Source organism: Vigna unguiculata, chromosome 11 (genome assembly GCF_004118075.2).
Source record: "Vigna unguiculata cultivar IT97K-499-35 chromosome 11, ASM411807v1, whole genome shotgun sequence".
NCBI lineage: Eukaryota > Viridiplantae > Streptophyta > Magnoliopsida > Fabales > Fabaceae > Vigna > Vigna unguiculata.
Window position 1 is genome coordinate 35,410,571 of NC_040289.1, and position 14,596 is coordinate 35,425,166.

The 14,596-nt window shown below is 33.0% G+C and overlaps 3 protein-coding genes across 3 annotated transcripts; 1 reads left to right on the top strand and 2 right to left on the bottom strand.

Moving 5' to 3' along the window:
• Positions 1-223: 223 nt before the first annotated feature.
• Positions 224-1,352, bottom strand: LOC114168989 (fasciclin-like arabinogalactan protein 12). Its single transcript, XM_028053996.1, has one exon. The coding sequence runs from the start codon at positions 1,289-1,291 to the stop codon at positions 416-418; it is 876 nt and encodes a 291-aa protein (XP_027909797.1). The 5' UTR covers positions 1,292-1,352; the 3' UTR covers positions 224-415.
• Positions 1,353-2,668: 1,316 nt separating this feature from the next.
• LOC114168900 (fasciclin-like arabinogalactan protein 11) lies at positions 2,669-3,826 on the bottom strand. The gene has a single exon (XM_028053870.1). It carries the CDS (start codon positions 3,711-3,713, stop codon positions 2,865-2,867), a length of 849 nt encoding a protein of 282 aa, XP_027909671.1. The 5' UTR covers positions 3,714-3,826; the 3' UTR covers positions 2,669-2,864.
• Positions 3,827-7,941: 4,115 nt separating this feature from the next.
• LOC114168981 (fasciclin-like arabinogalactan protein 12) lies at positions 7,942-9,068 on the top strand. Its single transcript, XM_028053986.1, has one exon. It carries the CDS (start codon positions 8,013-8,015, stop codon positions 8,892-8,894), a length of 882 nt encoding a protein of 293 aa, XP_027909787.1. The 5' UTR covers positions 7,942-8,012; the 3' UTR covers positions 8,895-9,068.
• Positions 9,069-14,596: the final 5,528 nt, after the last annotated feature.

The window sequence follows — 14,596 nt, forward strand, 5'->3', positions numbered from 1 at the left end:
AAATCTTGATTCTTATGTGTTGAACTTTTTTTATTTTTAGTCAACATGTCATCTTCACACTTTGATTCCTAACATAGTAAGATAATTGTATTATTGTTTGTTTATGTTAGCCGAATCTTCTTTTTCAACCTTCTTTGATTACGAAACCTTACAACTAGTCATTGCTTAACCATCTCAAATCCTCTCAATGAATTTGAAAAAGTTATTGAAGAAATCATAAATCAAACCAAAAACACTTAAATTTATTGAGGGAGACAACAATCAGTCAAATCACAGACACTCTAATCTGTAATACTCGGATGATTCGCCACTGCAGTGCTCACTCCTTTCTCCCAATCATATAACACTCTTGAATATTAACTGAATAGTATGTAATGCCATCGATTTTTGTAAATTCCTCAAGTCCAGTTCTTGTTTACGAAGACAATGCAGTCACAGCAACTAGTCCAAGAACAAGGGACACCCACTTTCCATGCACATGGATTTTCTCAGAGCCAGAGTTGTTGCTGGTGGGATTAGTTTGAGATGATTCTGAGGAATCTGGGGATAATGGATCCTTATCCGCTTTAGGAGCCTTTGCTGAAGGTTCTGGTGCCAAAGATGGTCCCTTTGCAGGTGCCTTGGCCACAGCAAAGAAGTCCATAGGAAGAAGCACCTTACCCACCTTGTAAATAGCAAGATGCTTATCTGTGTATACAATGCCAGTGATGGTGGTGTTAACCTCACCCGTTGAGATGTTCACACTCCCTCCGTAACTTATCACATTCAGTTCCACCTTTCCAGGTTTAGCTCCTGCAAGTGTTCTCACAGGGTTGGTTAGAGTATCAAAGTTGGAGCTAGACACATACTCTGAAATAACGTGGAACTGTAAGAGCTCGAGCTTTTGGCCATCAGAAAGAGAGTTGAGGAAGCCTGGTTTGAGTTCGGAGAAGGAACCGTCATCAGGTGCTAGAATGGTGATGCCACCTGATTTAGTAGTGAGGAGTTGTGCATTGAGTTGGTTGATCAATTGGGTGGTTTTCATGAGTCTGATTAGGATGTTGAATGCTTTGGCTTGTCTCAGGATTCCAACAATGTCAACAGCTGAAGTGTCAGGGGTGGAATCACTTGGTGACTGTGGCAATGAGGGAACCAATGGTTGTTTAGGAGCTTCAGCTGGTGGTGTAGGGGTAGGTTGTGGTGGTTTTAGAGGCGAAGCTGCTGGTGCTAACTGGGCTAAAGTGGTGGTGAAAAACAAAGATGAAAGCAGCACTGCTATGGAGAAGGACAACACAAGTTGCTTTTTCATCATTTTTGTTGAATGAAGGTTTGGATGATATTGGAAGTGATTTGAAATGATAGGAATTGTAATTGCAGTGTGCAGTTGATGAGTTGATGGCATGAAGGAGTAGGCTTTTATAGAGAAAGTTTGGAAGTGGGAGGAATTGACAGATAGGTGAAAGGCTATTTTTTGAAACCTTAAATTGTGATTTATGAGCATACACACAAAGTTTCTAGCTGGCAAGGATATTGAGATGTTGCATCACAGAGCAATGTGTTTTTATGATTGAAGGCCACACCAATCTCCCATCACAATCAATTGATTTTGTAAATTTTATTGGTTTTTTCTGACACCACTTTTATTATAACATGTAATTTAGCAACATGTGTGAGTAGAATTGTACATATCAATTACTGTCATGTTGTTCTTGCTTTGTCACTTATATCAGTTGGGAGAAGATGTTTTTCATTTTCCTTTTACCTTAGTATCTTCCTAACATCTTTCTTGATTAATAACAGATTCAGGGAATAACCCTTAAGAGGACTTGGTTATCCAAAACAATGTTTTTGATGAATGTTATGGAAACGATTCAAGAAGACTTCTTCTGAGTTTTTATTTTTCTCCAACTTAATATACCTTTTAATAAAATCAAGCATAGAATATTCAATTAGTTCAACCCTTTTTTCACGTATACCAATAATACAATGTGTATTTCAATTTTGCTTAACACACAGCCACTCTTCATGTTAAACATAATAGATGTTATTACTGTTAGAAAATTAAAACAAATAATTCTGATATAATTATTGCCTGTCGAATATCATATGCCGAGTCTTTACACAAGAAAGTTTGCTTCTTTTTCTCTGAATTATGATTAACTTTAGAACGTTTACAGCGGGGTAGAATTAAATTTGTCGATAATTATTTAGGTTACATTATTAAAAAAATTTATATGAAATTTTTCTTATAAATTTGTTAAAGAAATTTGTAAAATAAACTTTTTTCAACTATTTTTTATAAAATTTTTAATTGACTAAGTAATTTTTCTTTAAATAATTATTTTTTACAAAATTATAAAATTTGTAAGTTTTTTTTACAAAATTGGTTGTGAAAATTGTTTTATACAAAATATTTTACAAAATAATTGATAGTAATTTTCTGTAATTTTTTTTATAACAAAATTTATAAGTATTTTTAAAAAAATAAATTTAAGACAAAATTAATATAAAATATGATTTTTTTAATAGTGTTAATTCAATCATATCTAAGGCAAAATAGTCTAATGCCAGAGATTTACAACACAGAAATAAAAGTCACTGACTTTGGCTTATGAACAAGATGCTTATTAGCTCTAAATATACGTTATGTAAAGTCTCCACAAGAAATATAAATTCTCAACAAAAAGAATTTAGAACATAAAACATCATGGAACAATTATGGATTAATAACTGAATCGTGAATCATTGAAGGATTTTCGCCCTTTCATAACCCCAACACACAAGATACCAGGAACAGAGCAAAATTTAAACAAAAAAAGCAAAGAGAAAGAAACTAAAATCATGTTTGGCACAGAAAACTGGAAGCACAGCTGCCAAATGGATCATCAACACCACATGGTTGCCACTGCCATCAAAGCTATGCCAAGTGACACAAACTTTGTTCCACCAATGACCAAATTCACTGCTCCCGATTTATTGTGATCCTGGTTTGTTTCTTCTTGATCGTCATCAGAAGAGTTTTCTTTAGCAGCTTTGGGAGCCTTTGCAAGAGATGTTGGAGCCAAAGCTGGAGCCTTGTTGGTTGCAAAGAAATCAAGAGGAAGAAGCACCTTGTCGACGTGATAAATCCCAAGTTTATTATCGGAGTAGACTACACCCAAAACGGTGGCATTGACGACCCCAGTTGAAATGTTGACACTGTTACCTAATGCATTCACGTTCAGTGGAAGCCTTACAGGGTCTTTGCCAGCCACTGTCTGCACAGGGTTGCTCAGAGAATCAAAGTTTGAGCTTGACACAAACTCTGGCAATATGTGGAACTGCACAAGTTCGATTTTCTGGCCTTCGTTGAGGGAGTTTAGGAAGCCAGCTTTTAGGTTGGAAAAGGCAGAATCATCTGGTGCAAGAATTGTTATGCCCCCACTCTTTGCTGTTATGAGCTGTGAGTTTATGTTGTTCATGATTTCTGTGGTTTTGAGGAGGCGAATCAGGGTTGAGAACATTTTGGCCTTTTTGAGGATTCTTGTGATGTCATCAGGGACAGAGTCAGGGGAGTCTGGGGACTGAGGTAATGTGGGGACTAATGGTTTTGGTGATGGTGCTGCAGCCTTTGGGGTATGGGGAGTTTTTGCTGCAGGTGCTTTTGGTGCTGCTGCAGGTGCAGGTGAAATGGCCAAACTGGTAGAGCATAAGAGTAGGAAGAGAGATAAGGAGAAAAGGGTTGCTTGTTTCATCTTCCAATTGCCAATTGAAGCCTGTTGATGGCTTTGATGATTGTGTCTGTGGAAGAATGTGAATGATTTGTGTTAATGATTGTTGCAGTTTGTGTCTGATATGTTGGATTTGTGAAGGAGAGGGGTTATATAGTGATCAGAGGCCAAGAAAATGACAGGTTGGTGAGATGTTTTGGGTGTGAAATTTGTTAGCTGTGTGTGGAGGGTGAGGATATATATATTACATCTGTCATAGATAACAAGGATCTTTAATCTGATTATGATTTGGAAGAATGATGAGTACACATTGAGGTTAGAATGATGAAGCTTTGTTCCTAATTCCTAAAATAAAACGCTTTAGAGCACAGGTTATAATCACATTATTGTATTGGTGAGGGAGGTTTATTAAGTTGGGAGGGACAACATTGAGATGTGAACCATGAATATATCAACTGAACTATTATGCCTTCCTTCATGTCAAATGTTATTATCAGTATTCATCATATATACCAAATGGCAGAGACTTGTATTTGTGAGCATTAATAGTGAGTTGATAGAAATCGAGGAAAGATCACTCAGAAAATCATCCTATACTCAAGTTTGTAAGAACAAGAAAAATGATAGAATATATGAGTATATAAGTGAATAAGATAATGACTTAGTACTTCCTATAGGATCAATTTGTATTTATAGGCTTTGCTGAAATATCAAAAGATGTTAAAAACAAATAAAAATATATGATTGATTAATTTCTATGGGTGGCAATATGGGTTTGGTCCATCGGGCCGACCCGTAAGCCTGCAAAAATAACGCGGGATGGGTCAAGACACTGAATCCACAAGCCCACAGTGGTCTGGCTCGTCGAAGCACGCGCAGACAGGCTCACGACCCACATAACAAAAATTTGCACTTGTGTGTATCAGTTACTTTTTTCTGGACTCTTGTATTAACATTCTAAATTCTTGTATGACTGAAAAAGACAAGTATTATGTATTGTTTAATTATTAAAATTTGAAGAATACATCTTGTATGTCAAAGTACGAATATGAATATGAACATCAATACGATGAAAATGTTGAATTACTAATTTATCATTTAAGTTTCCAAAGTTTTTACTTTAATAATTTTGTGAACTTTTTAAATTTTCTCAATTTTTTGAACATTAAAAATTTTATCATAAAAATTAAAAAAAATTAAAAAAACGAACTGACCCGCAAGTCCACACTTATGTGAGATGGACTAGACATTTTAGCTTGCATTAAAAATACAAGACGGAGCAGGTCGATCCGTATCGTGCGGGTCAAATACCTGTCAGACCTAAACGGTCGGCTTAAACGGGACGGGCCTATAAATTCCTAACTTGGTAAACTTTAACTACCCAAATTCAAGATATACGAAGATAGATTGTTTCACATAACTTGAATATATATGTGTCAAATATGTGGTTATAAGTGATTGAATGAGCTTCATTGTTTATCTCGAGAAATTAGTTTTGAGGTTGTATTTTTACATTTTCTTTTTGAGGTTGATGCTTTGCAACCTTTTTGTGGTATAATTAATTTGGTTGGATTCTATACAAAATTTTGATCCACAATGTGTTTTGCAATTACTCATCGGATTATATTTGATTTAATGATATTTTATTTCCAAATGACTTGTTGTGAGTTTACTTTGATACAATAAGATGGTAATTTAATTTTCAAACAATTTGTTGTAATAATGAAATTGCTTTTTATTCAATGAAATACTCATTTAATTTCAAACAACTTGTAGGATTGTTTTTGATTGATGAGATAGTTGTATATTTTCAAACAACTTCAAATCATTGTGATGATATTACTATGATTCCAAGTGATAGTTATTTATTTTCAAACAACTTCTTATTATTATGATTCATTGTGATAACCAATTATTTTAAACGTCAGATTATTGTGATGGCCGTTTATTTTCAAACAACATAGTATTACTTGGATTAAATGTGATGATTATGGTTGTTTAATTTCATATGATCTTAATTATTGGTGTGGATATTTATTTTCAAACGACTTTGTATTACTTTGATTTTATATGACAATTATTTATTTTTAAACAACTTTTTATTACTTTGATATGATGTAATAATCATTTACTTTTAAGCAACCTCAAATTACTTTGATCATGTATGATGGTCATTTAATTTCAACAACTTGTTTTAGGCACAACTTCTTATTACTTTGACTTAATATGATGATTGTTTATTTTCAAATGACTTATTTTTAGAAGATCATAATAGGACCTTTATTTTCAAATAATTTAGTAAAATTTATTGAAAAATATTTATTAAAAAATTATTTTACTAAAATATTGTTAGACAAAATTTCACAAAAAGCGAATTGAGAAAAAAGAATTCAATATTCTTTTATGACATTCATTTAATATAACCTTGTGGATTGCATATACCTTACCATTAGAATTATGGTTTAGGAACATTTTATAATTTAAAAAATATAACTATATTTCATGTAAAAATTAGTTATAAAAAAAAATTGGTGATGTGTTTATTCTTAAGAGAATTTTCTCATATTTCAATAGAAAACATAAAAGAAAGGTAGATGTTAAATTAATTAGAAAAATAAACACATATTAGTTTTGAGATTATACAATGATTTCTCATTTTGAGTAGACTCCCTCCCTTCACCTCAAAAAATAAAATTACATTTTGATTTACTCTTTTATCCTATCAAGCAACTTTTGCTTGGTCGAAAATCTGACCTAATGTAACAAAGTTTTTTAAAGAAAATTTGATAAACTATTTATTTTGATAAAAAAATCTTACTTTATTATTTTATTTTAATTAAAAAAATAAAAAAAATAAATCTATTTTAATACTATTTATAAAAAGTTTTTCAAATTTGTTAAAAAGTTTATTGTCAAAAACTTATTTTCCAAATTAATATTAATATAAACTTATTTATTAACATTGTATCAAAATGATTGAGATCCAATTTTAATAAAGTTCTGATATTATTATGTCATTACCGATAGACTAATTATAAATATCTAATATTATTTTTGAAATCTTAATTCTTTGATATGAAAAATATTCTTAAAAATATATATTATTATTATTGTTATAATTAATATAAGATGTTACATTAAATATTTGTATTGACTTGTTATGGAACAATTTTTATTTTGTCAATTTTACTTTTTTTTTATTCTTTTTTACTATCTTTTACCGTTAAGAGTCTTAGGTTTAATTTGAATCGATGATCTATTTTAAATGTTTCCATTATAATACATGTTTCACTCGTTATAAAGAAAAATTCATAAAATCTTTTGGGGTAGTATTTATTATTTTATTTTAGTTTCTATAAAACATTTATTTTAATACTTCAGTTTTTATAATATTTTTTTTTCATTTTTGAATTAGTTCATTTAACAAATACCTGATAGGTACTATAAATACTTTACATATTACAACATAATTCTTTCAGAAAAATTGAAATTAAACAATAAGAACCCAAAGAACTTTGGGCCTGCACATCTCTACCTAATAAAAAAGCAACAACTCTCCGTACACATCTCTCAAGTTCCTCTATGTGTAACCTCACTTCTTCACTCTGTTGGGCCCTTAAATTTGGGCCTGCACCTACAAGAATGCTTTCTTAAAAGAATGTTAAACACTGTCGACGTAAGTGAATTTTTTAATCTTAATTAAATACCTAAATCATACATAATAACTATGAGTTATGTAATACATTAAAGGACATGTAATTTATATTTCTAACGTGCTTAAATAACATTTACAAAATTAATTCCCATTTTCTAGCCACAACTAACATTGTTTTATATTTCTTTAATAAGTTGTACTATTATGATACCTAACACGGTGAGATTAAAAGGTCTCTCACAGATTTGTTTGTCGCCCTATTCATGAATACCTTAATTACCTAATCAAGAATGTTCTTATACACATCTTTGAAATTCCCATCTCATTAATCAGAAAAGGAATAAAAAATTGCAGAAGATTAAGCATACGATGAAGTAACCTCTTAACAGTTTAGTTTGTAACTTTCCATCCATACATCTTCATCGATGCAACACCTCAATCTCCTTTGCCACCTATTAACTCACTGTATCATCACAAATCACATCTCAAGATTTTCAAACAAAACCTCTCACCTACCTTTCACTGTCTCTCCCACTCACAAACATGCTATATATAACCCATCTCCTCCACCATATCAATTCATCAACTGCACATTGCATATACAAATCCTACCATTTCCGTTCCTTTCCAATATCTTCCAAACCATTATCATCTAACAAAACCAAAACATGATGAAAAAGCAATGTCTTTTATCTTTCTCACTAGCACTGTTAGTTTCATTTTTGTATTCCACCACCACTTTAGCCCAGTTATCACCAGCTTCTGCCCCTCTCAAACCATCACAACCTACACCTACCCCACCAGCTGAAGCTCCTAAACAACCATTGGTTCCGTCGCTGCCAGAGTCACCAAGTGATTCCACCCCTGACACTGCAGCAGCTGTTGACATCGTTGGAATCCTGAGGCAGGCCAAGTCATTCAACATTCTTATCCGCCTCATGAAAACCACCCAATTGATCAACCAACTCAATGCACAACTCCTCACTACTAAATCAGGTGGCATCACCATTCTAGCACCTGATGACGGTTCCTTCTCCGAACTCAAACCAGGCTTCCTCAACTCTCTTTCTGATGGCCAAAAGCTCGAGCTCTTACAGTTCCACGTTATTTCAGAGTATGTGTCTAGCTCCAACTTTGATACTCTAACCAACCCTGTGAGAACACTTGCAGGAGCTAAACCTGGAAAGGTGGAACTGAATGTGATAAGTTACGGAGGGAGTGTGAACATCTCAACGGGTGAGGTTAACACCACCATCACTGGCATTGTATACACAGATAAGCATCTTGCTATTTACAAGGTGGGAAAGGTGCTTCTTCCTATGGACTTCTTTGCAGTGGCCAAGGCACCTGCAAAGGGACCATCTTTGGCACCAGAACCTTCAGCAAAGGCTCCTAAAGCGGATAAGGAGAAGCCACTGTCTCCAGATTCCTCAGAATCGTCTGAGATTAATTCCACAAACGACAACTCTGGCACAGTGAAAATCAACGTACAAGGAAAGTGGCTGTCCCTTCTTCTTGGAGTACTTCTGTTGCTTAAATTGTCATCGTGAACCAAAGCAGGATTTGATGAATTTACAAACTGTTGTGAGTCTCTGTTTTCAGAGACTTTTCTGTTACACTGTTTTATCAGTTTTAACTGATAACAGTTTCTGATATCAGTTTATTTTCTTCCTATATATACATGAGTTATCTTGTATGTTGGCAGCGTGCTTTTCATAAGAAAAAAAAAAAGAAATATACCTTCACTTATATTTTTTTCCTCTTATCATTTATTTTATGACTTGATTTAGTATAAATTATTGATTTTTGAAAAGAAAAATAATATTATATCATTTTAAGTCATGTCAAAAAATAAACAAAATGAAAGTAATAATATCATTTTTCTAAAAAAAACAAATGTTTTTCTCAGTTTTAAAGTTCTTATACTAGTTTCCTATTTGCACGAATCCAAAATCCTTTTAAGGATACCATATTGCTGTTACTTTACTAAGTTGATATTCAAAGTATGCTACGAGTGAGTACTAAATTATCCATGAATGTTTATCTACTTTACATTTTATAGTAAGTTTAATGAAGAACATTTTTTTTATATAAATATTTTAATGTTTTAATTGTAAGTAAATAAATACCGAAATTGAAACTTCAAAGAATAAAGAAGGGTAAAAGAAGAGTAGCTTAAAAAACAAGGTGAATAAAGCATATGATAGTATTGAATTTCTTCTCTCTATGATTTGGGGAGTTCTCCATTATCTCCTGTATACCTAAACTTATTTCTCTGGGATAAGTGAACTTCAATGTAATATACAGATTTCTGAATCGGTTTAATGCAAAATTGATTTCTTTTATTTTGTTTGCGTTCTATATGTTCATAATAAATGAAGTTTGTGGGAAGCCCATTCGATTTTTAATATATATTAAAATTATTTTGTTAATAAAATTTGATTATGAAAATAATATTTAAGCTTTATTTATCACTTTTCCCCGTAAAATAGTTTGTTATTTTTAGCAATTTCTAAGTCATGCTTTAAGGGTATTAGCTAAAAATACCCTTAAAAATGTTGCATTTTTGAGGAATTTTTTAATCCACTTACATATTCATTTCAATAGAAAACTTATTTTGACTCCATTATATTAACTAATTCTCTAATAACACTGATTAACAAGAACTGTTATTTTGATTATTAAATGATATTTTTGATTCTCTATTTTACTTATAAGTTTCAATTAGTCATTTGTCTTTTGAAAATTCAATTTGATTCTTCATATATGTGGATAAATTTGTTTATTTTAAAATAATTATCATTTTTTCCTGACCAAACTTTATTTTTTGGTCGCGTTAGTATGAAGTGAAATCTTAATATATATTAGTACACCAAGTTTTTTTTTTTAATTCTTTTGGGAATCATAATTCGATGCGATACCTAAAACTTTTTCTATTAGACTCGTGACTAATATGAAAAATATAGAATTCAAATTAAAAATAATCGTATATATAGTGAAAATAGAGTCAAACTATAGGTCCACCATGAACTAATTAAAAATTGAAAAATGAATTGTATACACTTTTTTTATTGGAACTCGATTTCCTCGTAAAATTCACTTCAATTTATGGTAATTTTTGTTTGACGATTGAGTTTCATAGTTTGTTATAAAGGTTTATCAATTATGACAAATTTTAGGTCAAGAATCGGTCAGAAAATGACACATTGAGAAGATAAAAATGATTAATGATCAAACTGAAACGTATGAATAAGATAAAAAGTACCAAAACTTCAATTCGGCCTATTATTTTTTGTAGTACCCAAACAATTCTTTTTTAGATATATATTCTATTATTTTTTTATAACCTTTGTTGTGAATATAAACGGCGTCTTTTTTTTTCTCTTTAGACCAATTTTTCTAATAGTTTTTTCTTTCTTATTCTATTATTATAATTGTAAAGACTAAGTAATTTATTGACGATTAATTACTTTACTCAGTTTCTATTTATTTTGTTAAATTATAAAAGAGTTTGGAAATCAAACGATATTTATAAACTTTTACCAATAAAACAAACTTAGGAATATCAGTTTGTGTGAATTGATTCACAATTGAAAATAGGGATGTTAAAGCACATTCGTCAAACCGGTCCGCTGGTCAGTCAAGAAAAGGACGAATCAGGTTGAAACTTTTAATCCACCAATCTGTGTAGTTCGATCTACCTAATCTGCCAGTTTGACGAGCCAAAGGTGGACCAGTCCATCCTAACCCATCAACCCATTTTCTCTTTATGTTTAAAATGATTAAAAAATAATAATTTTTTATATTACATAAATAAATTTATATATAAAAATATTTTTTAAAGAAAAATTTTAAAAAAATTAAGAAAACTGAAAAAAAAAATGGCGGGCTTGTCCGCCGGTCCATCCTGAGGCGGGACAGGTTGCAATATTTAACCTGTTTGCTAATGGACGAGTAGGGATGTCAAAATGGGTCAGACTCGTCGGGCCGGTCCACAAAAAAAAAGTGGGCCGGGTTGAAATTTTCAGCCCGCCAGCCCACTGTAACCTGGCCCGCTAGCCTGCCAATTTAGCGGGCCAAAACGGGCCAGCTCGCAAACCCGTTTATTTATTTATTTATTTATTTTTTTATGTTTAAAATTAAAAATAGTTAAAAAATAATATTTTTTTATATTATATATATATATATATATATATAATAGATTTATAAACAAAAAGTTTATAAAAAATTAAAAAATTAAAAAATTAAATAGGCCACCCCACCCTAAAACGGGACGGGTTATAATATCCAGCCCGTTTTTGGGTAGCGGACCAGCCGAACCCGATCTGTTTTTGACGGGCCACAGGCGGGTCGGGCCAAAATGGGCCGGTCTGGCCCGTTTTGCCACCCCTATGCGCGGGCCACGGACGGACTAGGTCAAAACGTGACGAATGGTCCGTTTTGCCATCCCTAATTGAAAATAAAAGATAGTCATTTTAATAAAAAAAACGTTTTTAATTAATTATAATAATATTTAATAATTTAAAGTTCATTACAAAAAAAGACACTTAGTTTAAGCCAAAAGTAGAAGAAGATCATGAAGTTATTAACTAACTTACAAGCTTTAAATATTTTGCATGCGTGCGTGCCGTACCCTTTTAATGCTTACCATAAATAACCTTTCTCTTCCCATGTTTATCAATTTCAGCTTACAACTTCTTTTATTTCCACAGCTAATAAACAGAGTATCTTTCAAACAAGAGGCCAAACAGCAACATGATGTGCAAAAAAGACACAAGAAACTGATTGATGAACCTAATCAAACAGCAAGACATTGGTTGTTCACAAACTTGTTTTTTCTGTCTGTCCTGAAAAGCTGTCCACTTTTAAATTTTATTCCTTTCTTTCCACCTTTTCAATTCATTTCTATCTTTCAAGAAAATTAACTGTGTTGAGATGAGTTCAGAAAATATAAATAAGAGACAAAGTTGCTTTATTAAAGAATCATAATGAAGCTTAATGTATTAAAGTTAATGAAGCTTATAATATTGAAAATGACTTGAAAAATAGTTAATGTAACAAAGTATGAGACCGCTAAAAAGGGAACATTTCAAAGACAGAAAATTTACTGAGGATAATGCTGGAAGAATATCCGTAATTTCCATTTACATTTGCAGAAAAAGAAAATAAAAAAGAAGTGATCCATATCATAAGGAAATAAATTGTAGAAAAAGATGTATAAGGTTATTGAAACCCTAACCCTTAGGGTTTTTCCCGTTTTCCCCCTTTTCTTATAACTGATTACTGATTTAATCAGTAATCTAGGGTTTTCATTGTACCCCTGTTTTTCCCCTCTTTCTATAAAACCCGATTGGGTTTTTCCCCTTTTGTATGAACAGAGAAATAAAAACAATAACAGAAACAGTTCTTACCTTTCTCTTGCTTCTCCCACGAGCTTGGCTCTGCACCTCACTGCAGATCCCCTTTCTCTCTTCACCATTCTTCGTTTTCTCTTCCAATCTCTCTCTTCTACGTTCTCTACCATGGCCACTGTCTTTTCCTTCGCAAATATGACAGAGAGAGTGGTTGTGGTACTGCTTTATGGTACCAGAGCAGGTTTCTAACCTGCTGTGCTTCCGCTTTTCCCTTTCTTTATACCAAGAACGTGATTCTTGGCATCTTTTTGAAGGATCATGGATGGGAAATCTGAAACAAAGCCAGAATACACCAGCCAAAAGGCCAACAACTTTGATCTTGACCAATCACTCATACCCACCAGTCCCTACTACCTACATCCTGGAGAAAATCCAGGTTTGGTTCTAGTTTCTAATGTTTTAAATGACAATAACTATGTTTCCTGGAGCAGGAACATGCAACGTGCTTTGCTCTCCAAGAACAAGCTGAAATTCGTTAATGGCAGCATTAAAACACCTCTGCCCACTGACCCAAATTATGAAGCCTGGGAAAGATGTAACGTGATGATTCTTTCATGGATTATGAGAACTCTTGCACCAGACATTGCAGAGAGTGTTATGTACATAGATTCTGCTAAAGAACTATGGGAAGAATTAAGGGAAAGATTTTCTCAAGGGGACTACTTTCAAATATCCGATCTGTTGCAGGAAATTCATTCCATCAGACAAGGAGATAGAAGCATAAGTCAATTTTTCACTGAATTAAAGAAGTTGTGGGAAGAACTAGAGTTCTTGAGACCCATACCTAACTGCACCTGTGGAAAGCCCTGTGAGTGTGATTTGTCCAAAGTTTTCTTGAAACAGAGGGAGACTGAACATGCCATCTGCTTTCTAAAGGGATTAAATGATAACTACAACAGTGTCAGAACTCAGATACTGCTCATGGAGCCTCTACCTAACATAAACAAAGTTTTCTCTCTTGTCATGCAGCAAGAAAGAAAGGGCAATGGTTCTGGAAATTTGGCTAATGAGAATAAAGTTCTCATGAATACAGCTGACAAAGGATATAGGAACCAAGAACAAGCTTCTTGGAGAGGCCAAGGAAGAGGCAATGGGTCTCGAGCACAAGGAAGAGGCAGAGGCAGGAATCCTAATCAAGGAAAACAATGCACCTACTGCCACAAAATGAATCACACTGCAGAGGAGTGTTATTCAAAACACGGATATCCTCCATGGTACAAGCAAAGGACAGAACAAGATAAAGGCTCCTATAGTAATAAAAACTCCAATACTCAACAGATGTGCAACCTTAATGTCAATCCTGAATCTCAAAAATCCTCTGATCACACTCCAGAAGAAGGTACTGCCAATACAACCTTAAGTATTGAACAAATTCAGAGACTGCTGAAGCTTTTAGATGACAAAGATGAGCCTAAGCACTCTGTCAGCCACATCCAGAGCTTCAGCAACAATGTCTCAACTCACAAAAATCAGCAAGGTAAAGCCTGGATACTTGATACAGGGGCCACAAACCATGTGTCCCATGACCTAAGCCAATTTTCAAGCTTTTACAGAATTAAACCTATTACTGTAAAATTGCCTAACAATTCTACTGTCACTGCTGAATTTGCTGGAACTAAGAAATTCTCAGAATCTTTGATCATTTTTAATGTGCTATACATTCCTGAATTTTCTTTCAATATAATATCTGTTCAATCTCTCATAAATGACTCAAACTGTAAACTAACTTTCTCTTGTGAGCAATGTCAGATACAGGACAATCATTCATACAAGATGATTGGGCATGCTAGCATGATAAAGGGGCTGTACTACCTTGATGAAAACACCTCTACTTCACA

Bases quoted from the DNA above. Each gene is read 5' to 3' on its own strand.
- LOC114168989 (XM_028053996.1), bottom strand. From the start codon at position 1,291: ATGATGAAAAAGCAACTTGTGTTGTCCTTCTCCATAGCAGTGCTGCTT.
- LOC114168900 (XM_028053870.1), bottom strand. From the start codon at position 3,713: ATGAAACAAGCAACCCTTTTCTCCTTATCTCTCTTCCTACTCTTATGC.
- LOC114168981 (XM_028053986.1), top strand. From the start codon at position 8,013: ATGATGAAAAAGCAATGTCTTTTATCTTTCTCACTAGCACTGTTAGTT.